The sequence below is a fragment of the Gopherus flavomarginatus genome, chromosome 19 (assembly GCF_025201925.1).
Source record: "Gopherus flavomarginatus isolate rGopFla2 chromosome 19, rGopFla2.mat.asm, whole genome shotgun sequence".
Taxonomy (NCBI): Eukaryota; Metazoa; Chordata; order Testudines; family Testudinidae; genus Gopherus; species Gopherus flavomarginatus.
In genome coordinates, this window is record NC_066635.1 from 9,235,872 (window position 1) to 9,263,118 (window position 27,247).

The window sequence follows — 27,247 nt, forward strand, 5'->3', positions numbered from 1 at the left end:
TGCTTGCTAATTACTTCTGAATCTGAACATGGAAGGGGAGAACAGAGGCCTTAGCGTTTAGATGAATTAATCCTGCAGGCAAAAGATCAGGCATTCTTCATTTCTAACGATTGTTAACCCAGGTCAGCAAGAATTGATGCCTAAATCTAGAATGCACCAGCATCTATTTGAGATGGGCAAACACTTCAATACTGACACAGTGCTTCCATTTTCAAAGGTTCCAAAAGCAGTATCCCAGATATGGTGTCACTTTGTATAATAAAGCGCAGATGTAGTCAAATTTTGTTAGTGGTATTAAAAGGTGCCTACTGGATGGTTTCCCTGTTATCCACAGCACAGGTATAGCTTAGATCATGGCACCTGCTCTACACTCACCTAGTGAAATAACGTATGTGCAAGAGGGCAGGTCATTTTCCACAGCCCATTTCATCCTTGGCTTCACTGAGATCTCCAGTCATGATCAGTTGTGTGATATATACACCTGTCCACTAGGAATGAGACTGAAACCATTTCATTTCACAAGTCACTGAACAGCCATTGGCTGTTAACTTCTGGTCAGTACAGCCATGAACAATTTCAACAAGCAGACCAGGACAAGGGGTTTTAACTCTATTGCTAATCATCTGTACTATCCGGTCCTACCCCACCTCTTTTACACCACAGATACAACCATTCGCAGTGGATTTTAAGTTTATTTGGCCTAAAAAAGTACAAAGCAATTTATAAGCAAAACGCTCGCTTTCAGTTTCAGGTTCTGCAAGAACAGAGTAAGTTCAGTGAATTCAGAAATTATATACATGAGGTTCAAGTATGCAGATAGCAGCTGGCCTTAAAAACTCTAACCTCATACTTCCAGAATCAAGGCTGTAATTGCAGCCCAGTAAAACCCTCCCTTTAACTTTCTGCAGGAGCAGCCGTCTTCTGACATAGCCTGGCAAGCAGTCCAGCCATCTGCAAGAGAGAATTCACCCCTTCTGCTACCTTCATGTGAGTATATCCAATTTCCTGGCAATAAAAATATTAGGGGTCAAACGTCAGCTTTTTCTGTTGCTTTATCTACATTTCTACAGCAAAGGGAGGCAGTTTTAGTGGAAGACTTTGACTTGTACTTTTTTCCCCCCAGCAGGAAGAGTAGTTTGTCTTGTCTACTTTGTCCTGTGATTGTACACGTTGTACAGAGTCCCCAGACATCAACAAATTACGTATACACCATATAGAATAGAGCTTGCCCATCAGCTCAAAAAATGCTGGCCTCAGCTCCTTGAGATGAAGGAAAAATTAAGTTGTCAACAAGAGTAGGGCTTATTTCTTCTTGAAGCCAGCCACGCTAGGGCAGTACAGCAACTTTCAGACAGATTAGGTCAAATCCAGCTCTGTGGTGCATGCATATCCCTCCCATTTTCGTCTGAAGGCAGGATTAGCCCTACGGGATCTGATTCCAATACAAACAATGGTTATCACGTGTCAAATTAGAACTCAATGCCATTTAACCTTTAGTAAGCTACTGAAATAACCCAGACTTGATGACCACCTGGCCGTGCTGCAAAAAACATTTATTTGGCACAGAGTTTTAGGGGAAATAAGAGCGTATGTTCCAGGGCCAAGGGCTGAAATGGTTATTTGAAGCTTTGATTTAGTGACTGGTTGAGTTTATTCATTATTTGAATAGGATTATATTCTGGCTAAGTCTAATTAAATGATATGGCACCTTGAGCTTGCATGGGTGTTTATTGTTGAAGTGTAAATAAACTCTCACCATTCTTACAATCGTGGGAGGGGAAACACAGTGAGAGGTTTAGATACCTTCTGTATTAAGAACTAGCAAATCTGGGAGAACAAACTGAGGCTGCTCCATTAGTAGGATTTTTTTTTAAAAGACTAATGTGATATTGAGGCTAGCACTAACCTTGATGAACTCCAATTTCAGATACTCCGGCATCTGGAAGGTTTTACACACTCTGAAGATATTCCCAACTATATCTTCGGGTGAGTACCCAAGCCGCCACAAGTGGGCAAGAATCTGTGCAGGAGAAAACAAATGTGAATTTCCCTGGGGGGAAAAAAGTTAGTGGATCAAGTTTGTATTCATTCTTGCATACCAATCACTTCCCACATGGTGAAACTGCATATAGTTCTTTAATGTTAAAGCAACAGATATAATCTCCATCCTGTGCTAGCAAGAAGTTCTGTGCCAAAGTGACACTCCATTCGTACTTGTTTTGGTTGTTACTTTTTTTCCACCTTAGACATAATTACATCTGAGGCAAGCCACAAATTTCAGGAGCCAGTATCAATGGTCTCCCATTTATAAACTAATAAATTGGTATTATATTGCTATATTTAGCATCTTTTACCAGAACACTGAGAGACCAACAAACAACAAGTTTCCTGTTTAGTGATATGAGAGCAAATATTTGCTCCTAGTGCTGCTAGTGTCCTAATACTCATATCAAGTATTGTTACATAGTAGCTACATCTGCCACCATAAGGTAAACAGTCTGTATTAAAATCCCTCAAATTCACCGGTACCCTTCCTGCTGCCATTAGAATAATCCAGGATTTGGACTGAGCTGTTTCAGGAGGCCAGCAGAGAACAGACATGTTATTTAAACCAAAACCTTTTTCCCACAGCCATATTACCAAGTAGTATGGTGGGATTCTATAATGAACACACATTTTCCTTTGCAAGTAGAAATACCATGACTGTCCGACAACTAAAAGCAGAGAGGTATAAATTAAAAATGGCACCAAAGAGTGTGGGCGGGGGGGGGGGGGGGGGGGGGGGGGAGACCCTCATGTGGATGCCAAAAGGGCTATTTAGAATAAAACTTCAGAACCCTATTAATCCTCTCCCGTTAATAATTCACATAATTATGAATGAGTTGCAAGTGAAGACTAAAAGCAAGGATAGTGCTTCAGATGTTTGTTGTTTGTTTATCTTGGCAACAGAGTTTTTCCATTGATCAAAATACAGGGTTCTGTAGTATGTTCTTTGAAAATACAGGCAGTGATACTAGCCCTTATCTTGTCTACTACATTTTTGAGAAGTGCAGTTGCAGCTATGTGTGTGTGAATTAAAGTGTGTCACTTAATGTGGTGTCACTTGTATTCCAACATTTAGATCCAGTCAATCACAAAAATGCCTCAGTGTAGAAACACACATGCTATTGGGATTTTTACATATTAAGATCCCTCCTTCCCTTACGTGAAAAATGTTTATATTGATGAATTTATCTGTATTTGTATAGTTTTACCTTTGATTTGGATGAAAAGTAAGGCAAATTAAAGTCTTTTGAAAAGCAAGCAGTCTGTTGAGAAAGTGCCCGAAAAGACTAAAATACACACCTTGTATGCTTCATCAATATTTGCATTCACACAGTGCTGTATCATTTCCTTCACTAGCAGAGGGTGTGGCTCATCACACACCTATACCAAAGAGAAATTTGAATTTTAGGAGACATCAATGCACATATTCCCTCTTGCACTGAAATACCCTGAATAGTTTTCAGTCTTCTATATAGTTGAAATGCTCTGAGAGAGCCCTATAATATAGGTTATTCACTACACATTTTATTTTTAAGTGACTAACTTAGCTGGTAACGTAATTACTCAACCAACATTAAGTCAGACTTGATACCACAGAGTACTAAGCACCCAACATACTGACATGAACAGTTACTATCACTGAATTTCACAGCAGTCCTATTAAGATTTGTTATACAAACAATGGGTCTGAGCTGTGTCAGTTTACATTCAGATGCATTCTTTCTCCAGCATTAAAGGGAAAACCTCTTACTTTGTGACAATCTTTTCAAAAGGTGCATGCATCTCTTATGTTTAATGTAGCAATCTTGTTCAAGACATAATACTGTTTGGGAACTGACAAACCAATGTCAAACTTTTCATGTCCTGATCATTGTCTGATACACTTGAAGTCTGGCAGCTCAACTATTTTTGTGGGAACAATGCCAGATACTGAAAATTAGGAAGAAGACATGTTATGTATGTTCCCATTACAGTGCAAATACTGAGCAATCACATCCTGCTATAAGAACTTGTACTAACCTTAAATACATTCTCACTGTTAATAAAGCCAAATCCAGAATATGTGGACTGCAAGTTGTTTAATGCCTGTAAAGAGTAAAATTAACATTTCTATTACTATCTGAAAAGCTCTACCTCTGGTTTCCCCCCTCAGTCAAGCACAGAATTTTTTTTTGGAACTGCTGCCGTATCAACCCTTCCCATGAATTAATAGCACGAACTCTAAAAGCTGTGCAGACTTTCCTTCTTCTAGCTACAGGTCAGCATTCAATTTCCATTGATGCAGGGTCTAGTGACTAACCGTTTCAGAATTCAGCGAAACCATACAGTGTAGTTCCTGGAGTACTGCAGATCATGTCATCTCCCCTTTACTTCCCACAACCCAGGCTTTGTACTTCAGTAAGAAGGCCTCTCTTTTGCTGGGTTTGTTTTAATACCTGTCTCATATCTCCTTGAGCTGTGAAGATAATGGCTTCCAGTCCATCATCTGTGTATTGTACATTCTCTCTCTCAACAATTTTCATTAACCTTGCAAGGATCTGAGCATCTGTCAGCTTGGTGTAGCGCAGCACAGCACAGCGAGACTGGATTGGCTCTGAAGGGAGAGAGAGAGAGAGAGAGAGAGAGAGAGAGAGAGACATTTGCAGGAGGAACATCTTGTTCTCTTAAAATATCCATCCAAGATTGCTTTTTTCAGCTTGGAAGAAGGCATCTGTGAAATTTCTGCATCACCCTTTAATCTGATTTCCTTTTATATAGAAAAGTTTCACTGTGAAAGCCTACTCTAAGGGTATGTCTACAGTGCACATTCCTTGTGGCGTGCAGTGGACTTCTACTGCACCCCCACCTACCTCAGAGTCAGTATATTTAGCAGTATAGATGGATTTTTAGTCCTGTAGCACGAGCCCAAGTCAGCTGGCCTGTGCTTGGAGACCTGAAGCTGCAGAGAAGTTGGTGTTTTGCAGTGTAGACGTACCCTTACATTCTGGCCACAGCTCTTCAACTGAGACCAAAGGCCAGGTCTCTGGCAAGCTAATATGAAGGCCAAATTTGGTTCTGAAATGGAACTGTGACTGGGCGTTCACCCCATACCAGCCTTGAAAGGGTTCATGAGGCAAAGAAGAGGGTCAATTAACTGGATAGGGTACACCTGATGGGAATTAGGCTGGATAAGCACACATTCTCTTCCCCCCTTCAGCCCTCCCTGCCAGGAATAAAGCTCAGCTGAGAAGGAACTGGTGAGGTTATGAAAAAGTCAGGAAGCTGGCAGCGAAGAGGGGCTGCAGCACAGAGGCAGGCAATCACTCTCTAGCTGTTGAGAGGAAAAGGAGGAAACCAGGGGGAGAATAGCTTCCTTCAGGTACCTAGAGAGTGGAAAAAGAGTCTGATTAGAGGCAAAGTAGGAGCAGCCCAGGGAAACAGTAGCAAGGTTTGGAACTGGGCAGATGTTGGCTGCTGGTTGTAGGATCCCTGGGCTGGAACCTGGAGTAGTGGGCAGGCCTGGGTTCCCTACCAGCCACTGGGGAAGTGGCACAGACCAGGCAGTGCAGCTGAAGACTGCCAAGGACAGTTGTCCAGTGGGACTTTGATACTCCAGAAGGGGAGGACTCCAGCAACCTGGCTGAAGGGCCAAGTCACGAAGAGAGAGGTGGTAGGGTGTGTGAACAAGCAGCAGAAGGGGGCATCAGACTGGGAGGAGCTAACCTCCAAAGCAGTGAGGAGGAGGTGCCCTAACAGTGAGTGAACCCTGTGACAGTGTCCAAAATAAAAAAACACCCTTAATTTATCAATCTAGACTTTTAACTGCCCCTATGAACAGAACAATCTGAAAGCACTTTGTATAGTCCACAATGCAACAGTAGTTAACATAACCTTGCACCTTTAAGTATATTTACAGAGAGCCGAACAATGGGATAAAACATTTTACTTACATCATCTAACTTCTGACATAGCTTGTATTCATCTGTGCTAAGTTTTCTCCTCCTTAACTATGAGACTAGCTGGTCAGAGAGTTTACTCCAGTGGAACTTTTGTGAGCATGGGTGTTTATAGGTAGCTAGATTTTTTCAAGGGGGGTGATGAGCACCTACACCTTCTTATGGTGTGCAGGCAGATGCTCGCTCATCTATGAAAGTCATAGATCATATTTAAACTTGAAAAGTTTGAGGCAAAGCTTGATAAGTTCAGTAAAGCCAAACTCCAAAGTCTTCTACAAATAAAGTGCAAGCAAAGGCAGACAATTGAAGAAAGTTTACCCTGCAGCTATACTTAGAGACTTTTGGAGCTCCAATCTTGGGGCCCTACCATCACATACTATAACAGCAGCAGGAAGCTAACTGTAAACATGGAAGATGTGTAATAAAGGTGTATACAGAGCCTAGCAGTTTTCTTTTACCTATGATTTTATCTGAGGCATTGCATGCAAGTGCAAAGCGAGTTGTTTTGGAATAAATCTCCATTGTTCTTCGCAATGCTTGCTGTGCTCCATCAGTCATGCTGGGGGGGTGAAAAAAAAAAAAGTTAGTGAAGGGCAAAAGCCAACCTATCTAACATCCAGCTACAGTCTAATAAATGTTTATATCGCCTTCAGAGTTTCTATTTATATTAGCTACTGCCTTGTGAATTATTTGATCTTCTGGCTAGGCAACTAGGAAGCTAAGTAGCTTTATCCAGAAACTTACAGGAACAAGTCACCCCCCAATACATACCATCTCTGAATGTTCTAGAAATAAATATTACACAAATTAAAACCAAGCCATCAAAATGTGAAAGAATGATCTCTAGCTATAGATGCACATGGAGTAATCTTCCCATAACTCCTTTTCATCCAGTAAAGCTAAAAGAGAACTATCCACTAGAGGACTACGAATGCTCTATCAGCCACCCCTTTTTCAAAGGAGAGCTTAGAAATAAATCCAGTAAATTGGATGCTATTACACTTCCCATCAAATCCTAGAGTGCTTCTCTCAGATACTAAACATTTCTGAAATGCAGCAGCCTCTGTTGGAAGAGAGTCTGATAAGAGTGCTGTTAAATGGACATATATTCACAACTAAGTTACATGTGAGAGGCTAGCAAAATACCCCCAACTTGAAATTGGTTTCTAATAGAAGCTTTGCATTTTATGCAAGTTATTCAGAACATGGAGGCAGAACACTTCGGAGGGGTTATTTGTGACCAAAAGAAACACAGTTTACCTGTCTGCTTCATCCAGGATGATTATCTTATGCCGACCTTTGGGAAGTGTGACCTTCTGCTGAGCAAACATTTTGATTTTGTTTCTCACAACATCAATGCCCCTGAAACAATAATCTTATTCAATGATCACTCAGGCCAGTTTGTATTTCACATCAATTTAAAGCAAGTGCAACAAATTACATTTAATTAACACAAAATGGACACTATTTACATTTGAGGGGAACTGTAAATAGTTTTGGGGAAAATAAGAGAAAACATTTCATTATCCTGTGATGTTCAGTTTAGAGGACAAAATTTAGTGTTTTACAGTTACTCAGTAACTGAAGTTAACAATGAAGACAGAACAAATACATACACTCTTCCAGCAAAAGTTCTTAAAGCACTTAGAACCTGAAAGTAATCAGTAGTGTGGCAAGCCCTTACGCACAAAGCAAGCCTTAAAACACCCTTGTGAACCAGGGAAATGATATAGCGAGAAATTAAGTGACTTACTTAAGATAAAAAAGGAAGTCTCTAACAAAAATCAGGAATATAACCCAGTTCTCCTGCCCATAAGCTTTCACCACAAAGCAATCTTTAGTATTTGAGTATCAAGGGGTAGCTGTGTTAGTCTGTATCCACAAAACCAACACCAGACACATTGTTGTTTTAGTATTTGAGGTTCCTACCACCTATATACCTAAACTCAAATAATCTTTCCTCTGTTACAAAATAAAATTATTTTCCTTTAAATGTTAATGGGAACTTGATGAACAACAGATTGAGGAGAGCTCTTTAGGATAAATTTGAGAAGTTATGGATAGAAATTACAGATTACATAGGACCTAATAATCTGCATATGTTTTACAATTCCATTCCATTAATATCTATGACATTCCCAAAACAGGAAGTGGAAAATGTCTACAAGAGACCTTAAAACATCTAAGATCACCTAAGTCTTTTGTGGGGGGAGGTCGGTGGTAAGAAACTGAGAAGCAAATACTGGCAATCTTACTAGCATTAATCTAACAAGCATAGTAGATTTCAAGTAAAAACATTTGTTCTCATACACACCTGTCATTTGAAGCATTCAGCTCCAGAACAGCATCCTTTAATGCAGGACCAAGCAGTGCACGAGCCAAACATAAGATACTGGTTGTTTTACCAGTTCCTGGAGGACCCTATGAATACAATGAGTTTTAAGTATTATACCATTAAAATGAGTTGCACTCTCTAGCTACTGTGTTCTGAGAGCACTAACAAAAACACAAGAATTCCTATACAGACTCTCATGAGAAGTCCATATAGTCAAATATCCTGCTTCCAACAATACTAGATGCTTCAGAGAAGAGTGCAAAAAACCTTGCAGTTATGGGACAAAATCTAACCCCCGGAGCATGAGGGTGTATTTATCTGGGACAATTATGGATTAAACAAACATACTGATCTTTGTCTATACAATTAATGTCTCGCTTACCAACAGACTCACGGACCAATGCAACTCTAGAGAGAGCCTGCTTACCATCCTGAACTGACACCACCAATAGAGAACAAAAATACAGCAAGAAGCAATATGGTGGAGCACAAAAATACTTACAGCAATTATAATATTTGGCACGTTTCCCTCCCTTGCAAAAACCTAGGGGAAAAAAACAAGTGATTACTTTGCCAGAAAATTGGAGAGTAACTCCTATATACTACCATTTTTCATAATTGGAATTAAAAACTCCTCATTCACTTCCTCCCCTCTTAATTTTTACCCCACCTTATCATTTTCATATTTCTTACTTGAGAGAGAGTAAATAAAGAAATATCTTTCAATGGACCACCTTCTGTTTGTGGAAGATACAAACTTTTGAGCTTCAGAGCTCTTCTTCAGGTCCCTTACTTACTTTAGGTTTCCTTACTTGATCGTTATGTATTAATCTTTTGTGTGCACAGTCCTGTCATATTTAAAACAGTTCATCTAACCTGAGGTTTTTAGTATCCTTGCATTTTCCTTCCATCCATTTAAAAAACAACATTGTGATAAGTCACTAACAAATCTGCGAATTGAACTCCAGAATACTGACTACCAGTCCCACATTATAACCATTAAACAACACTTCCTCTTAGAGTAACCCCTAAGGAGGCTGTTAAAATGGTCATTCCAAATTTCAAGTACACACACACACGACAGAATAGTGCAATTTAAATAAGTTGAGTATGTTTATGTATATAAAACTGAGTATAACTTTGTATGACCACAACATCAGTGAACATGTTACAAACTACAGTAGTTTGTCAGCATGACTACAATGAAAATATTTTTCACCTGACTTAAAACTCTAGAAAAACAACAAAATATATCTGTAGGAAGATACAACGTAAAGTCAGCTGTAATGCAAACTATGTTTAGTGATGATTACAATTAACATGCAGGGCACTAATTTAATTTTCTGAACCACATCAAAACTAGACAAATTGATATTAAGTTTAAATGAATAAACTCAGGCCCCGGTTCAGGAAGGCATACTTACTGAAAAGGACAACACTCGAGCACATGCTTTACTTTTAGGTTCAGGCTTAAATCCCATTGAAGGAAAAAACATATGTTTAAAGTGCTTTCCTGAATAGAGAATAAACTTGGCTTAAATGTTTTCCTGAATTGGAGCTTTAAACAGAATGGTATAGTAAAACGTTATATACAAAATAAATACAAGACAACAATTTGTTTTTGTTATAAAAAAAGCCAACTACATACTTCCAGTCTGCTCACAGTGTCTTCATTCCCAACTATTTCAGCTAGCTTCATAGGTCTGTATTTTTCAACCCTATTTAAAAATAAATCCCAAACATTAAACACTAATCAAAACAGATGCAATTAGTATAAAATAATTGGAAGTGTTTTAAGTCAATGTCTAAATTTCTTGAGGATTTTTGACATCTTCAAAAGGAAACTTACATGCAGATTGCTCATGTGATTAAGCGCAAACATTCAATAAATATTTTAAATATGTCACTACATTATAACACAGCCATTTGATAATCTTCAGGTGCTGCTAAATGCAAAAGGAGGGGATGATGATCCTTTGACTGTATTCTTTCACAGTAATTTATCTTACCAAATGACTGTTTACAAAAAAATCAATCAGATTATAATGATGAAATAAAGGACAAAGAAGGATGATGAGAAATTTATTTAACTGATTTGCATACATGACACTTAGCATAAGGCTGAACTGCTGAACTGAACACTATCAATTGCAGGATTAGGGTTTACACCCTTCTGATAATTAAAAAATGCTGGATTCTAAATAAACATTATATACAAATGCAACATGACCTGTAATCCCATGCTGGGTAACAATCTAATTATTGTTTCCCCACACCCGTTTTCATACTTACTTGGGCCACGATCCTACAAATGATTGCATTTGGGCAGACTGCTGCACCTGCAAAGAGCCCCACTGAAGTCAATGGAACTCTGCACAGACCCTGCATAGCCATTTGTAGGATCAGGGCCATATGAGCATGCCCTTATTTTGCCTAGTTTATACCACAAGCAAGACACCATACTCTGCAAACAGAACTCAGTATAAATATCTGGTAAATCATTTTGGTTCTACAGTCATGCAGAATGATGGCAGTATTTAATGGCCTCTTCCACTTATAGGGCACTCCTCCTAAAGGATTCCAAAGCATCTGCTAACTTAAAAGAGCTTCATCTTAGAATAAACATATCCCAAGGCCCTCACAGTAAGTATCTAAAAAAATTATTACTGCTACAAATATAGATTAAATATCAGAGGGGTAGCTGTGTTAGTCTGGATCTGTAAAAGCAGCAAAGAGTCCTGTGGCACCTTATAGACAAGCAGACGTATTGGAGCATGAGCTTTCATGGGTGAATACCCACTTCGTCGGATGCAAGTATAGATTGTTAGAGTAGAAAAACATTAGAGATTGTTATTTTTCAGTTTGTTTACTTTGTGCATATGACAGCATGCTGTCAATTTCAGTTTACCCTCTTTATTGTCATGATCTGTATTACAGTAATACCTAGAGGCCTAACTGAGTTCAGGGTCCCATTGTGTTAGGCCCTGTACTAACACCCAGTAAAAGACAGTGCCTGCCCCAGAGAATTTAAAATGTAAATAGGCAAGGCAGGAGGGAAACACAGGCAGAGAGAGTAAGTGACTTGTAGAGGACAGGACAGTGCCTAAGCCTTCTGACACCCAATTCAGTGACCTATCCACTAGACCACACTGCTGTCTGTTGTGCTGTTTGGATGTTTGTTTTTTCACACAACAGAACCATTTAAAAATTGCAGGCCACACAAACTGGCCAAGGGACACAGGGGCAGGCGTAGTACCTGAAACTTTAAATTATTTATCAAACTGACTAGTTTTTGAGTTGATGATGTCCTGGCCAAAGCGGCATCCGCTCGCTGTGCGGCAGTGCTGGGGCTAGCTGCCTCTCCCCACCCCAGAGCCAGCTGCATGGCCCTGAGGTTGTGCAGGCCGCGGGACACCCCCAGAGCACATTAGGGTGATGGGTGCTAAGGCTATGAAGCGTAATGGGGCCGCACCGGCCGGCCCCAGATGCTGGCAGAGCTGCACCCCCAGGGCACCCCCCCATTCAATAGCTGATCTATCTCCCCCCCCCCGTTCCCTCAAGGGGCCCCAGCTGCCAGGAGACCCCAACCAACAGCCCCAGGCCCCGGCCCGCCCGCCCGCAGCCCCCGACTCCTTCACTAGCCCCCCCCCCCCGGCCCCGCTCTCACCAGGGCAGCTCGTAGTGGCCGCTGCCGGAGGCCGCAGGGGCGTCGGCCGCTCCCCGCTTCTCCCCGTCTCGCGGCCCAGGCCGCTCAGCCTCCGCCATCTCCACTTCCATGCCGGCCCCGGCCGCGGCCGCCTCCCCTTCCCGCCAGCCGGGCGGTAGCGCCGCCCCCTCGCCCGCCACAGCCGAGCCAGTGATCACCGGGGCTGCGCGGCCTCCTGCCCGGTATCCATGGCAGCCTTAAGGGGGCTCCGTGTTCACCCCCCCCCCGTCCCGGCTCGGGGACTCCTGGATACCTACGTGGGGGACCGGAGGGACAGAGCACGGGGTGGGGAGCCAGGACTCCTGGGTCCTATTTCCACTGGGAGCCAGGACTCCTGGGTCCTATTTTCCACCGCAGAGGGACTGGGAACCAGGACTCCTGGGTCCTATTTTCCACCGCAGAGGGACTGGGAACCAGGACTCCTGGGTCCTATTTTCCATGGCAGAGGGACTGGGAGCCAGGACTCCTGGGTCCTATTTTCCATGGCAGAGGAACTGGGAGCCAGGACTCCTTCGTCCTGTTTCCACTGGGAGCCAGGACTCCTGGGTCCTATTTTCCACCGCAGAGGGACTGGGAACCAGGACTCCTGGGTCCTATTTTCCACCGCAGAGGGACTGGGAGCCAGGACTCCTGGGTTCTATTTCCACTGAGAGCCAGGGCTCCTGCGCTGTTTCCACCACAGAGGGACTGGGAGCCAGGACTCCTGGGTCCTATTTTCCACCGCAGAGGGACTGGGAGCCAGGACTCCTGGGTCCTATTTTCCACCGCAGAGGGACTGGGAACCAGGACTCCTGGGTCCTATTTTCCATGGCAGAGGAACTGGGAGCCAGGACTTCTGGGTTCTATTTCCACTGGGAGCCAGGACTCCTTCGTCCTGTTTCCACTGGGAGCCAGGACTCCTGGGTCCTATTTTCCACCGCAGAGGGACTGGGAACCAGGACTCCTGGGTCCTATTTTCCACCGCAGAGGGACTGGGAACCAGGACTCCTGGGTTCTATTTCCATGGCAGAGGGACTGGGAGCCAGGACTCCTGGGTCCTATTTTCCATGGCAGAGGAACTGGGAGCCAGGACTCCTTCGTCCTGTTTCCACTGGGAGCCAGGACTCCTGGGTCCTATTTTCCACCGCAGAGGGACTGGGAACCAGGACTCCTGGGTCCTATTTTCCATGGCAGAGGAACTGGGAGCCAGGACTTCTGGGTTCTATTTCCACTGGGAGCCAGGACTCCTTCGTCCTGTTTCCACTGGGAGCCAGGACTCCTGGGTCCTATTTTCCACCGCAGAGGGACTGGGAACCAGGACTCCTGGGTCCTATTTTCCACCGCAGAGGGACTGGGAACCAGGACTCCTGGGTTCTATTTCCATGGCAGAGGGACTGGGAGCCAGGACTCCTGGGTCCTATTTTCCATGGCAGAGGAACTGGGAGCCAGGACTCCTTCGTCCTGTTTCCACTGGGAGCCAGGACTCCTGGGTCCTATTTTCCACCGCAGAGGGACTGGGAACCAGGACTTCTGGGTCCTATTTTCCACTGCAGAGGGACTGGGAGCCAGGACTCCTGGGTTCTATTTCCACTGAGAGCCAGGGCTCCTGCGCTGTTTCCACCACAGAGGGACTGGGAGCCAGGACTCCTGGGTCCTATTTTCCACTGCAGAGGGACTGGGAGTCAGGACTCCTGGGTTCTATTTCCACTGGGAGCCAGGGCTCCTGCGCTGTTTCCACCGCGGAGGGACTGGGAGCCAGGACTTCTGGGTCCTATTTTCCACTGCAGAGGGACTGGGAGCCAGGACTCCTGGGTTCTATTTCCACTGGGAGCCAGGGCTCCTGCGCTGTTTCCACCACAGAGGGACTGGGAGCCAGGACTCCTGGGTCCTATTTTCCACTGCAGAGGGACTGGGAGCCAGGACTCCTGGGTTCTATTTCCACTGGGAGCCAGGGCTCCTGCGCTGTTTCCACCGCGGAGGGACTGGGAGCCAGGACTTCTGGGTTCTGTGCTCATGCCAGGGGCAGAGGACTGACAAGCTGGACACCTAGATTCTGATCTCACCCCTTAGGTGGGAGCATGAGCTAGAGGGTTGAGCTGGTGTTCAAGTAGTTGGGAGTTTTGGGTGCAGTACTGCTGCCTTTAGACAAATCAGAACAGAAGCGTTTTGTATGGGTGTAAGTGGTGAGCCATGGCAAAGTCAGACACATTTTCCATAAAAAAAAATTGGAAATAGAAGGCTTGATTCTGATTTTCTCCTGTTTGTAAATAAGCAGCAACTCCACTCAAGGTCAATGGAATTAGACTGATGTAAAACTGGGGAGAAAAAAATCAGGAATGTAATGTTCCCTTCTTTAGAAATTCGGAATTGGCTGTGATCGTTGAGGAGACTGATACCCACCTTTTAAAATTATATTTACAAGTCTCAGTAGTTAAACTTCATGCTCAGATCAGTGTTTTGTTGTGAGAAGAGTCAGCGAGCCATATATTCTCAGCAGAAGTAGGATCTCTGTATAGCTTGATGTATCCCAGGTAAGGTAGCAACTGACCAAAAAAAACAACAAATGTAGGAGTCTGAATTACTGATTAAAATATAGAAAGAGAAGTGAGTTTGAGTGATATGACAGCTAAGAGATTGTGGATTCTGATGCAAGTCTGACACAGACTTACTGTGCAAGTCACTTTGGGACAGATTTTCAAGGGCAGTAAATTAATAAACTTATTAAGGAAGCAGTATATGGCTGACAGAGACAGGACAAGCCTCTCCTATTTATCTGTCTGTCAGTCTTTTTTCAGTGTTTGCGCTGTTCCCATCACTATTGATAACTGAATGCATTCACCCACGAAAGCTCATGCTCCAATACGTCTATTAGTCTATAAGGTGCCACAGGACTCTTTGCTGCTCTTGCATAGTTCTAGTAACTTACTATGTACTCACTAGAGTTAGGCTGTCAATGCATTTGTTTTATTTGTCTTTTGGGGGGTAGCTCATTAAACCACTTTGTAACGAGCCTACTCACTAGAGTGAGATAATGCAGATACATTGAACTGACTGAGTGCTGCTGGTCAGAGCGCTCCCACGGTACAAAACAGTGGATTGTGCTTTGGTTTCTTGCCAAGTTCAACAGGTGTTGCACTCTTAGGAGGTGCCAACCTTCAGATAAGATAGAATTTCCTGGCCGACATTCATTTTCCCATTATGTGTGCAGAATTGCTGCAAATTTGCACCCAAAGGCACTGTGGAAAACGTACAGAAGAACTGTTGCTGAATGCATGATGACAGCTTGCATGATATAATTCCACTAGCTAAATGCAATTAACATATTTCTTTGGCGTACAGTGTTCTATAGTAGCCTTGTACTGCCTATATGCAGGCATCCAGGCTTCTGTTAAGAGCAGTAACCTCTTTCAGATCCATCGTGATCCAGTAGTTTGGTACCAGGGATGGCTTTGCCACCATAAAGGCAGAACAGGCACTCATTTAGGGCAGAAGAATGTTAAGGGTTGCTTGTAACTGTGGTGATTTGGGGCAGTTGCAAAGCAGATTTTTGCTATGTTCCCTAGGACATCAGAACCCCTTGAACTGGACCTTTTAAAACCATAATTTCCCTGCCACAATTTCAACCATTGCTAAGCTGGCCTCTTAGGCTCCTGGACCAAATTCAGGGTACAATTCTATCCAGATCAGTGTCAAATGGCAGAACTTGTTTAATATGTTAATGAAGAAGCCTGGGGCAAAAAACATGAATGTAGCAGGTAGAGCTGTAATTCAAGGTCCAGTTACAAGCAAACACCCTGAAGAAGGAAAAAAATAAGAAGCCATCAGCATCTAACCAGGATACTATAGAGAAAAGTATCATAATAAAAAAACTGGAAAAATAATATATGTGAGAAAACACAGTCCTAGGGAGGCTCAGTCATGGTCCTCAGGGAAGGGGTGGGTAGAGTAGGACCATGTCAGGTTCCCTGTCAGACCAGAAAATGGGTTATTGTTTCTAAAGGTTTTGGTTCCTTGTTTATCCATGTCACTGCTTTGGAGGAGGATATGTTCTTGATGTCCTAACCAGACCCTCAAAGATGTGACCGCACAGCTCATGTGCAAATACAAGTAAAGCCATATGGCATTTAATAATGGGAAGAAGCAAACCCAATCAACAATATCAACACTTGCCCCTAGACACTCTTAGGAGCAGAAAGCCTCAGGCTTAGACCACATGGAACTACTGTGCTGTGAAAATATATTCACTGCAAATTCTTTCTGGGTGCTATTGGACCCCACGATAATCATTCATCCTCTTTCTCTGGCAGGAGAGAAATTGCCCTTGTGACTGCTGTCAGTAAATTATAAGTACCAAGGAGATCCAGACGGAAGAAAGGATATGGTATTGTCCATCCTATTAGCCTGCAAACTGGGAAAAAGCCAGAAGATTATGGGTAGCAGAAGAAGGTAACTAAACTGTTCTCTGTTTATAATGACCGTTCTCTCTGAAGCTTTCACACTCCCCACCCGCACCCACTGCAGACAGCAAACAAAGTAGAAAAACCTGAGTATTAGACATCTCAAGGAATTGGTGATGGGTAATGAAGCTTTCAGTTCAGATTTTCAGAAGAGTTCTGCTTCCTTTTAGGTGCCTACATGAAGGAGCCAGATGTTCCAAAGTGCTCACCCAGCAGTTCCCATTATTTTCAATGGTAAGTGGAACCAACATGCAATCAAAATGTTGTGGTCTATGGGACAGACTATACAATTCCTATACAGCCCACCTAACCTGAGACAGACTCTCCCTCCTAGCCCCATGGTCCCAGATAGATTCTTGTTACACTCCCGCTTCTAAATCCTTGTTCTTTATCTCAAGTGTACCAGGATAGCCCACTGGACAGGCAGCTAGTCAGCTGCAGTCAGCTGTGCTCTAACACCATCCAGGACCAGCTCAAAGAATTGAAAAATTAGGCCAGATAGTCCATCACTGGGCATTCGTGCAGGAAGGTTCACAACAGTATAGCTTAATGTTAAGTATACCAAGCAGTGGGAGCCTCCACTATTTCTCCTGGGAGATCATTCCGCTTATGCTCTAAAATCCCGCAGAAGAGTTACTCCGTCCATAAGCAGCCAGAAGAAGAGGCTGGTGAGGGGACGCAAAGAGCCAAGAAACATCTGGATTTAGTTTAGTTTGAGGCTGGAACTAACACAGAGTGGCTGTGTATTTATACAAGGCCAAATGCTGAGACTGTAAACTCCAGCACTAGGAATATTCAGGTGTATGCTCCCATGCAGCAAGCGGAAGACACAGAAATGGAACATTTCTACCAAGAGCTGGAGGAATTGATGCAGAAGAAATCCACCTATGCAATTATCCAAGGGAACTTCAGTGCAATATTAGGTGGAAAGGAGAGTGAGAAAGAAAAGTACGTGGGAAAATTTGTTAAAGGTATAAGAAATGATCATGGAGCATGTCTGGTTGCATTCTTAGAGGCAAACCATCTCCACATAATGAACATGATATTTTTTAAAACAGTGTTGGCCGTGGATATGGAAAAGTCCAGATGGGGTCACACTGAATCAGATTGATTAAGTAATGACAGATACCAGAAGAATTTTTAACACTGTAGCGACAATAAGAGAATGAATCATTTTCACAGGCTCAGTCCATGGTACATTGCATTCAAAACTATGTGTTGACAATATCTATGAAGACTGAATTAAGAGAAGCAAGAAACCGAAGCACACATGGCACTTCAAGAAAGAGGCATTTGCACAGGCAGCGAGTGAGATGGAAGTCAAGTATAAGGTAAACAAGGACATTGATGAGGACTACAAAGAGTTTATTTCTCAGATAATCTCAGCAGCAAAGAAGGCAAAGGCATTGAAAATGCCGGGACACGAGCAGGGAATCAGGAGGAAACTGAATCTGATGGTAAGGAGGGCATGCATGAAATTGGAAGGAAAAATGGGTGAAGAATATAGAACACTTCAAAGAAATTCGTGTGAAGATCAAAGAAGACTACGAAGATTATAGAAAGAAGAAATTGAGAGAGGCGGCTGAAAAGAACGAGAGTCTGAAGAAAGTTGAAAGAGATGTTAGGCTGAAACAGATTATCCCAGCAGAGCTCAAAGATAAAAATGGTGAAAGGACATTGGAAAGGAGCAAGATGAATGAAATATGTAAAAAATTCTACAATGACCACTACTGCTTGTATGTCAATGTCCAACATACACTGTCAAGGCAGCAGGTTACAGAAGACGTTCCCGAAGTAATGTGGGAAGAAATTGAATCCGCAGTTTGTAACATAAAGAGAGGGAAGAGTCCGGGCGTGGATGATGTTTGGCCAGAATATCTCAAAGCAGGGGAAGATACTCTCTCAGGGTGTTCGACAATTGATCACATCCACTTAGTTTGACAGCTCATAGAATAATGCAAGGAATACAAAGTACCATTGTGTATTGCATTTGTCGACTACAAAAAGGCATTTGACTCAGTAGAGATTAACGCTGTACTCAACACGCTCAATGAAATCTGAATTAACCTGAGGTGCATCGACCTGCTGGAAGAAATTAACCACAATTGTTCGACAGAGATAACATTATTCAATGTCTCCTGCATTATTACTATACGCAGAGGCTCAGACAAGGGGACACAATCTCAGTGAAGCTGTTTGCAGCAGTACTGGAGTCACTGTTCAAGAAATTGAACTGGGAAGAAGGAATCAGAACTGATGGAGAACAGTTAATGCATCTTCTGTTCGCTGACGACTGTGTAATACTGGCAAAGGACACAGCAGAACTGGAGAATAAATTGCATCAACTGCAAACACTTTCAGGTTGGAAGTGAACACATTGAAGACGAAGTGGATGTGGAATGAGCATTGTGCAGAAGGAATCATCACTGTAAACGCGAAAGAAATTGAGGAGGTTGACAAATATATTTACCTGGGTCAGCAGCTGAGCAGAGACAACTCATTTGAAGGGGAATGCAGTAGGAGGCGAAAGGTGGGTTGGGCAAGTTTCAACAAAATAAAAATGTGTCTAACAGATGATGAACTGCCCATGAAGAAAAGGAAAGAACTGTTTAATGTCATTGTTCTGCCAGAAATAATATATGGAGCAGAAAGCTGGGCAACGACGAAAGCGGAGGAAGAAAAATTTGCTGTCACGTAGAGAGCAATGGACAGGCGAATGTGTAAGATATCACTCCGTGATCATATACTGAATGAGGAGATCAGAAGGCACACAGGGGTGACCGATGTAGTGCAGGTGATGTACAACGCAAAGCGAAGATGGGTGAGTCGTGTAGTCTGCAGGCATGACAATAGGTGGACAACCTGCATCAGTGACTGGCTCTCCAGAGACTACAAGCAATCGCTGGGCAGACTGAAAATGTGCTGGGCTGATCCCATGACAAAACTCTTTGGCCAGAAATGGAAGGAATGTGCTCGCAATAAAATAGAATGATGTGGCATCGACTTGCATTCGTGGTAGGATGGATGAGGACAAGCCAGACAAAGGTGAGCTGTCTAGGAGATATGCAAGGTTCTTTCCATGAGCAGTATCTCATCCATCCCACCAGCATCTTCTTAATCTTAAATCCGTTGCTTCCTATTGCAACTTGCTGTTGTTCAGCAGCCACAAGTAGCCCATGCAGCATGGGCTATCTCATTGCCAGAGAAATACAGTGTCTGCAATCCTCTTTGAGAATATTCGCTGCTATCTCTCTCTCTTTCATGCTGGTGGGGTTGAAACGAATGCTGTTGCCACCACTGCTGCCAATCATTTTATTTTGCACAGGTGGTTTTTTTCCCAGTGCAGTAAGTGATTACCTATAACAGAAGGTGAAGCAGGTACAGAAGCCACTAGCTGAAGGAATAATGAAGAGAGTGCCACAAGGGAAGCTGGCTGGTTCTCTAGTGTTAAACATTGCACTGCTGTGTGGGCTCAGCTTCAAGACTTGGGCTCTCCCTCCTCAGACTTGTAGAGGCCAAGATTACTATGGAGTTAACAGGCTTGATCACCCCAAACAAGAATGCAGTATCCTAGACTGCTAACAATATAAGATGCCTAGATTGTCCTTATCACCATAGCATCCGAGCATCTCATAACCTTTTACTGTATTTATCCTCTCAACACGCCGTGAGCTAGAGAACTCACTATCAATGCCATGTTACAGATGGGGAACAGAGACAGAGAGGCCCAGATCCACAAAGATATTTCAGTGGAAGTTAGGAGTCTCAATACTATTGTGGATCTGGGACTATGTGATTTGCCAAAGGTCACACAGGAAAACTCTGGCAAAGCAGAGAACTGAATTTGGTTTTGCCAGGCCCTGTGTTATCCTACCCACCAGGTCCTCCTTCCTCCCAAGTGAGCATCTCCAGCTGTTGCAGAGCAGTGGAGGCACCTCAGAATAGGCAGGATGGGTACAGTCAAATGTTTATTCACTGCTGTTAACTGAGTCTGGGCAGTACCTTTATGCACTGCATGTATTCACCTTTTACTTTACGTGCCTAAGTATTGTATGTGAGTTTTTTGTGTTATAGAGAGTCACAGGCAACATCAGAGTGTGACCCTGGTGCCTTAGCCCTAGGTTAGCAATCTCATACTGCTGGAAGAGCTTCATGGCACATTCAATAGGGCCTGTGGTTGTAAAAAAATAGATAGCAGCAATCCAGCATTGATTTTTGCAGCATACTGCCTGAGTGGGAAGCTCGGATATCTTTATTATCATTTAAATAACAAAAATATTTCATAAAGGGATATCAAAGCACTTAAAAGAATGGATTTGGATCACAACACTCCTATGAGGTAGAGAAGGTTTATCCCAATTGTACAAATAAGGAAATGGAGTCACAGAAATAACTTGCCCAAAGTCCTCCTGTGAATGAGTGGCGGGGCTATTGAGAATAGGAATCAGCAGTCCTGACTCCCAGGTCCTACTCTAACCTCTAGATCACACGCTCTCTGGACTGATGACTAAGGCCTGGTCTACCTCTCAATATTAGATTGACCTAGCTAAGTCACTCAGGGTTGTGAAAAAGTTTGTGCCTGACTGCTGTGACTAGGTAGATCTTATGAGGAGAGACTGAGGGAACTGGGATGATTTAGTCTGCAGAAGAGAAGAATAAGGGGGGATTTGATAGCTGCTTTCAACTACCTGAAATAAGATGGATCTAGACTGTTCTCAGTGCTGGCAGATGACAGAACAAGGAGTAATTGTCTCAAGTTGCAGTGGGGAAGGTTTAGGTTGGATATTAGGAAAAACTTTTTCACTAAGAGGGTGGTGAAGCACTGGAATGGGTTACCTAGGGAGGTGGTGGAATCTCCTTCCATAGAGGTTTTTAAGGTCAGGCTTGACAAAACCCTGGCTGGGATGATTTAGTTAGGGATTGGTCCTGCTTTGAGCAGGGGGTTGGACTAGATGACCTCCTGAGATCCCTTCCAACCCTGATATTCTATGATCTAACCCCTCAGTGTAAATGCTGCTAGATCAACAAAAGAATTCTTCTGTTGACCTAGCTACCACCTCTCTGTTAGCTTAATGACAATGACAGAAAATCCCTTCTCTCAATGTAGGAAGCGTCTACTTTATGGAACTACAGTGGCCCACTTACACCGCCGTGGCTGTGTCACTGTAGCAGCTATAGTGTAGACATAGCCTAAAAACAACCACCTCATGAAAGCCCCTTAACTTTTTGTTTCAACCATCTGAATTTTACAATCAGTGCAAGAGAGCAGAAGTTACAACACTAGTCACTAGAGGGAGTTATACTGCTGTATCCTAGCCGTGAAAACAAATAGAACTAGACAGAGATTCCAGTTGAGTCTATGTAAACAGAGAACTCCTTTAAGCACAAATTTTCCTGGAGGCCACAATGCAAATGTGGGGTATTGTTAATATGCTAAAAATGGTGGAGAAGCGACTGTTCATTTAGGCTCCTAAAAGATTCCCCTCTTACAGCTGGCACACTCTGGGGCTCTCTGGCAACATACACCTGCTGCTAATGGCTGGCAGGGGGTGGCCCCTTCTATTGTTAGGATCAGGCACTCGTATGAATTGCTGCAGCGTCCTGTTTGCATGCTGTGTGTTTGCAGAGATGATGCCACCTCCTCGCCTTTCATTGAAGACACAAAGAAAGCATTTGTGTACGTGAGTTTTGCTGCCAAACGTAAACTCTGCAAAGGGCAACCTGCAGCTGAGACAAGCTCGCTGGCTCAGCCAGAGGAAGGATCCCTTTGTCTCACCTGATGCTTCTGCAATCAAGGCACCATGAGGATCCTGCTTTGAAACTCAGCTGTGGTGCTGTGCAAATCCAGATGACACATATTGGGATGCAGTAGCTCAGCCCCCTCTAACGTAGGGTAATGTTGTCTAGTGGTGAGAACTGGCGTTGGGATCCAAGCACATTCTGTTCCCAGCTGAGCCACTGACATACTATGTGACCATAGGCAGAGTCACTTAACCTTTGTGGCCTCAGTTTCCCCGTATAAAAAAGTGGACCAGGTTATTATAAAACTTGATGAATGTTTATAAAGCGCTTAAAAACCCTTAAATGGAGAGTGTGCCAGAAATACAAAGTATTAATATTACTAATAATGCCTGATTACGGGACAGACACAGCCCAAGAAGGCTTTAGAGCATTTCCATTTACTGCACCCCAAGCTATTACATTTTTCTTTCTACTGTGAACCATTGCAGGCTTCTAAGTTCTTGGCATGGTGTTAACACTGTTTGCACTATCTCATACTCAGTTCCTAACATCAGCACTCAGGTATTCTTCAGCACTGGCTGCCACTCTTGATGGTGATGCATCACACTGCAATTCATTTCATTTGCATATAGCCTCTTAAACAGAGGTCAGAACTACTCATCAGAGTCCATCCACCCAAGCTCTGGGAGGCTATGAGAAAATGGGACCCAGATCAGAACTAGTTGCATTTTTGCCCAATTTCAGTGTTTAAAAGATGGACTAATAATAGTTTATTGTTTATCTGGCTGCAGCATTCTGGTCTCCTTGAAATTAACAGAGTGAGGATATAGAAATGCCATAAAAGGAAACTGCAGTAGCCAAGTCAGGGAGTACTTGAAACCAGAAGAAGGATTACAGCAGAAGGTTATGGTAAGGATGGATCCCAGCAATATTGTGGTAGTGGCAATGGACAGACATGCAGATGTGTGAGTGGGAAGGTTGTTGGAGGAAAAGAAAACCTAAGTGGTTCATCGTCCTTGTGGTGACCTTCTGCACAATTTCACCCAAAGTGCTATATATAAATTTCCACACACGTGATACAATTACAGGGATTGTGTTTTTAGGACTGATGTTAACGGTTGCATATCACCTTGGGATGCAAAGTGCTGGATCAGAGCAGAATGATAATACTGTGTGTTGCCAGCTAAAGCAGTTTTGTCTGTATAATTGCATCTAAAATAGGGGTTTTGCCAGCATAGCTATGTTGGTCAGAGATCATACCTCATCACACCTTTGACGGACACAGCTATGCCAGAAAAAGTTGGTAGTGAAAATCTGTCCTCACCAGTTGTAAGGTGTTGCTGGTCGCTGTTGAGTAGCTGTCACATTTCACCTAGAGATGGCTGCACTTTTTTGACTCTGCCACCCCACTGATCTCACATGCAAGAAGCTAGGAATTGCTAAACCAGATCAGACCAGTGCCCATTTCATCTAGCATTTAACATCAGTGGAGTGTCACTAGAATAACTGAGATCACAATCTAATCCATAGTTAGTGCAGTCAGTTACAGGTACCATGTTAACTTAAAAAATACCACTTCTCTTTGAATAATTTTTACCTGCTACTGTTCCAGGAAAACCCTACAATTACATTAATGGAAAGCCTTTAAAGCAAAAAAACAGTATTTCTCTCATTTTTTTTTCTTTCAGTTTGTTTATTCTATGAATTGGACAACATTTTTTGTATAGTCGGTTTTACTGTTTCTCCTAGGGCTGCCAGCCCTAGGTTTAGAGTTGCCATGGGTAGGGCTCCCTGCTTACAGTTCCTATAGGTAGGCCATTTGGAGTTAGGCTTAGAGTTCATATGGTTAGAACTCCCTGCCCTAGGGTTAGGCTTCCTATGAGTAGGCCACTTAGGGTTAGAGATAGGGTTCCTCTGGGTAGGACACTCAGAGTTAGGGTTAGGATTCCTATGGACAGGCCATTTGCTATTAGGGTTTGGGTTCCTATGGGTTCGGCTCCCCACCCTAGGGTTAGAGTTCCTAAGGGTAGGCCACTTAGAGTTAGGGTTAGGGTTCCTACGGGTAGGGCTCCCTGCCCTAGGGTTAAGGTTTGTATGGGTAGGTCTCCAGCCCTAGGGTTAGGGTTCCTATGGGCAGGACACTTGGAATTAGGGTTAGGGTTCCAATGGGTAGCGTTCCTGGAATTAGATTTAGGGTTCCTGTGGGTAGGGCTCCTCACCCTAGGGTTCCTATGGGTAGGCCACTTGGAGTTAGGATAAGGGTTCCTATTGGCAGTTCTCCCTGCCCTAGGGTTTGGGTTCCTATTGGTAGAGCTCCCCTCCCTAGATTTAGGGTTGCTATGATTAGGACTTCCTGTTTATGATTCCCATGTGTTGCCACTGGGAGTTGGGGTTAGAGTTCCTATGGGTAGTGCTCCCTGCCATAGGTTTAGGGTTCCTATGGTTATGCCACTTGGAGCTGGAGTTAGGGTTACAGTTCCTATGGGTAGGCCACTTGGATTTATAGTTTAGGTTCCTATGGGTATGACACCCCACCCTAGGATTAGGGTTGCTGTGGTAGGGCTCCACATTGTAGAGTTAGGTTTCCTATGAGTAGGCCATTTGGAGTTAGGGTTCCTATGGATAGGGCTACCCACCCTAAGGGAGGGTTCCTGTGGGTAGTGCATTCAATCAGTTTCCTCTGTTGTCTGTGTGAGTCTTTTACACAGTATTTGAGAGGAAGAAAACATAAAAAATATAGCAAAATTGGCTAGGGGACTCAGGGGCATGTGTGCCTTAAACTAGTTTTCAGCTCTTTTTTTTTTTTTTTTGCAAAATAACTTTATTGGTTTCAAGCCTGCGAACATGTAAAGATGTGCTTAAATGTTTGTAGGATCCAGGTCATAGTCTGTAAAATGCTTTGAGCCCCATCTGGATAAATGTAAGATGATCATCATCACTGTTATACAGAGGTTAAACAAACACCATGACACACTATACATAGAATAACTAGCCATATCACTGAGGAGATGTGTCTTGTTTCAGTGATAAATGTAAAGGGAAACTCATCCTTAAAAATCACATATATATATAACATGCCTTCATTTCTGGTAGCCTCTTCAAATCTTAAATAGACACAGCTTGAATTTTTAAAACATTTTGACTAATTAAAGATATGTTGATAGAGCACTCTTTAAATAATATGTCCTGAATTAAAAACAAAATATTCCTTAATTGTTACCCTCCGCCTCCCCTGCCCCTTCTGCTCAGATATACAAGTCTTTTCAGACAGGGGAAAGGAGTTGTAACTGGAGAACAGTGGAACCAGCTATGAACAAGGCTGAAATTTTGAATGGCACCTCAGAGTCTGTTTTCCATATGTGGATGCCCAGTTCCTATGAATTTCTAACGGGGGTTGAACATTCAGATCCCATGGAGGCTTGATGCTTTCAAACAGCACTTTGGGTGGGAATTTCAAAGTTAACTAACTAAAAAGGTATCTAAATATAATAAATGAACTCCTGGCACTATTGAAGTTAATGGCAAAACTCTCATTGACTTCGGTAGGGTTAGGATTTCACCCATTTTTTCGCGAGCTTTTTTCTGTTACAGTAATCTTAGGTGAAAACAACAAAGAGTCTGGTGGCACCTTAAAGACTAACAGATTTATTTGGGCATAAGCTTTCATGGGTAAAAAACCTCCCTTCTTCAGATGCGTAGTAATCTTAGGTGATATTTGTACTGCTAGTAACTAAGTTTTTTCACTTATGTGAAAAATATGATTCACACCCCCCCCACAGTTGATTTCTGAATTTAATTCTTAAACTGTAACATATATGTGAAATGTTAATATAAATTTACTGCTACAGAGAAAGACTTTGCATATGATTGGGATGATTAAATAAGGATAGTTTACTACAACCAAGGTTGCTGCTCTCTGCCTCTCCTATTTCCTGTCACCCTAACTGCCCAGCTGTAACTTGTTTCTTTTTTCTGGCATTGTATAGTGGATGTTGGAGGTCCCTAGTTATTTATTAGCTGTTCGTTAAAATAAAGGAATGATTGGTGTAAAAGTGAAACACTGTATCTCTCTTGTAACTGTCAGTGGGTGAACCTTCCTCTGCATCTGTCCCTCGTCCTCAGGTCTCCAAGTGGGCATTGTGTAGGGTCTTCCCTTCTCCCTAGATCTTTGAGGAACAGCAGAAAGGGCCATAGCCCCTCTGCCCTGTCTTGAAAGATCTTCCGAAAAGGGATGCCCTGTACCAAGCAACCAGAACTGGTAAACTGATTCAGTTCTGCTCAGGACTGACTAGGAACACACAACACCCCATAATCCTTAGGGCAGGGTAGCTTGCGAAGCCCGGGGTGCCTCCTAGCAAACAGAGTAGGGATCATGGGGCATTTCTAGTGTTGGTTTCTTAGTTACTGCGGCATAAGGATTACAGGATATCATTTGTCCCTCCTCAGTTTCTGGACAGCTGCAGCGGGTTACCTGTCTGGGCACCTCCTGCCCAACCATTTCTGTCCCTGCAAGAACTTTGTAAGATTGAGGAAGACAGTGGATTCCTTGATAACACCCTTGGCAACCCCCAAAGAGACCTGGAGAGAGGGTTGGAAACACTAAGCATCCCCTGCAAAGACACAAGTAGAAGAAAGGAGAATTCTAGCTGCATGGAGGAGGGGCAAGCCCTGACTTCTGCTGAACACTCTTACCAATAAGGATTAGGGGCCCAGACTTGCTCCCTCTGAAGTCACTTGGAAACCCTGGTCTTCAGTGACTTTAGTATTGGGACCCAGGAGAGGAGCCTGAGAGCAACCCCAGGTAGGAGACCTGGTAGGGGGAGAGGGGAAGTTTCCATGGTGGTTTAGATTCTACCTGATGCCAGACCTTCCTGCAAGAGGCTGACCAGCAGAGACTAGACTGGTGCCAGCCTCTGTGAACCAAACCCTGGAGAGTTCCCTTATATACCCTGCAGGGTCTCTGCAGCACTCAGAACAACTCGCAGGAGGATGGATCTGCAGTGTCAGGACATGAGCAGAGATGCCATGTTAGGCCACCCCACGTGAA

The 27,247-nt window shown here is 43.3% G+C and overlaps 2 protein-coding genes and 1 pseudogene across 2 annotated transcripts in view; 2 read left to right on the top strand and 1 right to left on the bottom strand.

Annotated features, from left to right (window-relative positions):
• Positions 1-672: 672 nt before the first annotated feature.
• On the bottom strand, positions 673-12,113 carry RFC2 (replication factor C subunit 2). The gene is made up of 11 exons (XM_050929462.1): positions 11,984-12,113; positions 9,965-10,034; positions 8,819-8,860; positions 8,296-8,402; positions 7,242-7,343; positions 6,440-6,540; positions 4,482-4,639; positions 4,066-4,131; positions 3,346-3,426; positions 1,907-2,020; positions 673-1,005 (listed from the first exon to the last, which is right to left on the bottom strand). The coding sequence occupies exons 1-11, from the start codon at positions 12,091-12,093 to the stop codon at positions 895-897; spliced, it is 1,062 nt and encodes a 353-aa protein (XP_050785419.1). The 5' UTR covers positions 12,094-12,113; the 3' UTR covers positions 673-894.
• Positions 10,889-27,247, top strand: part of CLIP2 (CAP-Gly domain containing linker protein 2) — a 156,791-nt gene continuing 140,432 nt past the window's right edge. The window contains exons 1-3 of the mRNA XM_050929439.1: positions 10,889-10,959; positions 16,309-16,447; positions 16,629-16,692. The gene's annotated coding sequence lies outside the window, so the exon portion shown is untranslated. The remainder of the gene's footprint in view (positions 10,960-16,308; positions 16,448-16,628; positions 16,693-27,247) is intronic.
• On the top strand, positions 17,270-19,450 carry LOC127037670 (uncharacterized; annotated as a pseudogene).

What these genes read in the sequence shown, in the direction of transcription:
- RFC2 (XM_050929462.1), bottom strand. Translation starts at nt 12,093, where the DNA reads ATGGAAGTGGAGATGGCGGAGGCTGAGCGGCCTGGGCCGCGAGACGGG. An exon ending in ACAGTGAGAATGTATTTAAG is followed by an intron (nt 3,427 to 4,065) that starts GTTAGTACAAGT and finishes TCTTTGGTATAG; the next exon opens with GTGTGTGATGAGCCACACCC. An exon ending in TGAAATTGGAGTTCATCAAG is followed by an intron (nt 1,006 to 1,906) that starts GTTAGTGCTAGC and finishes TTTTATTGCCAG; the next exon opens with GAAATTGGATATACTCACAT.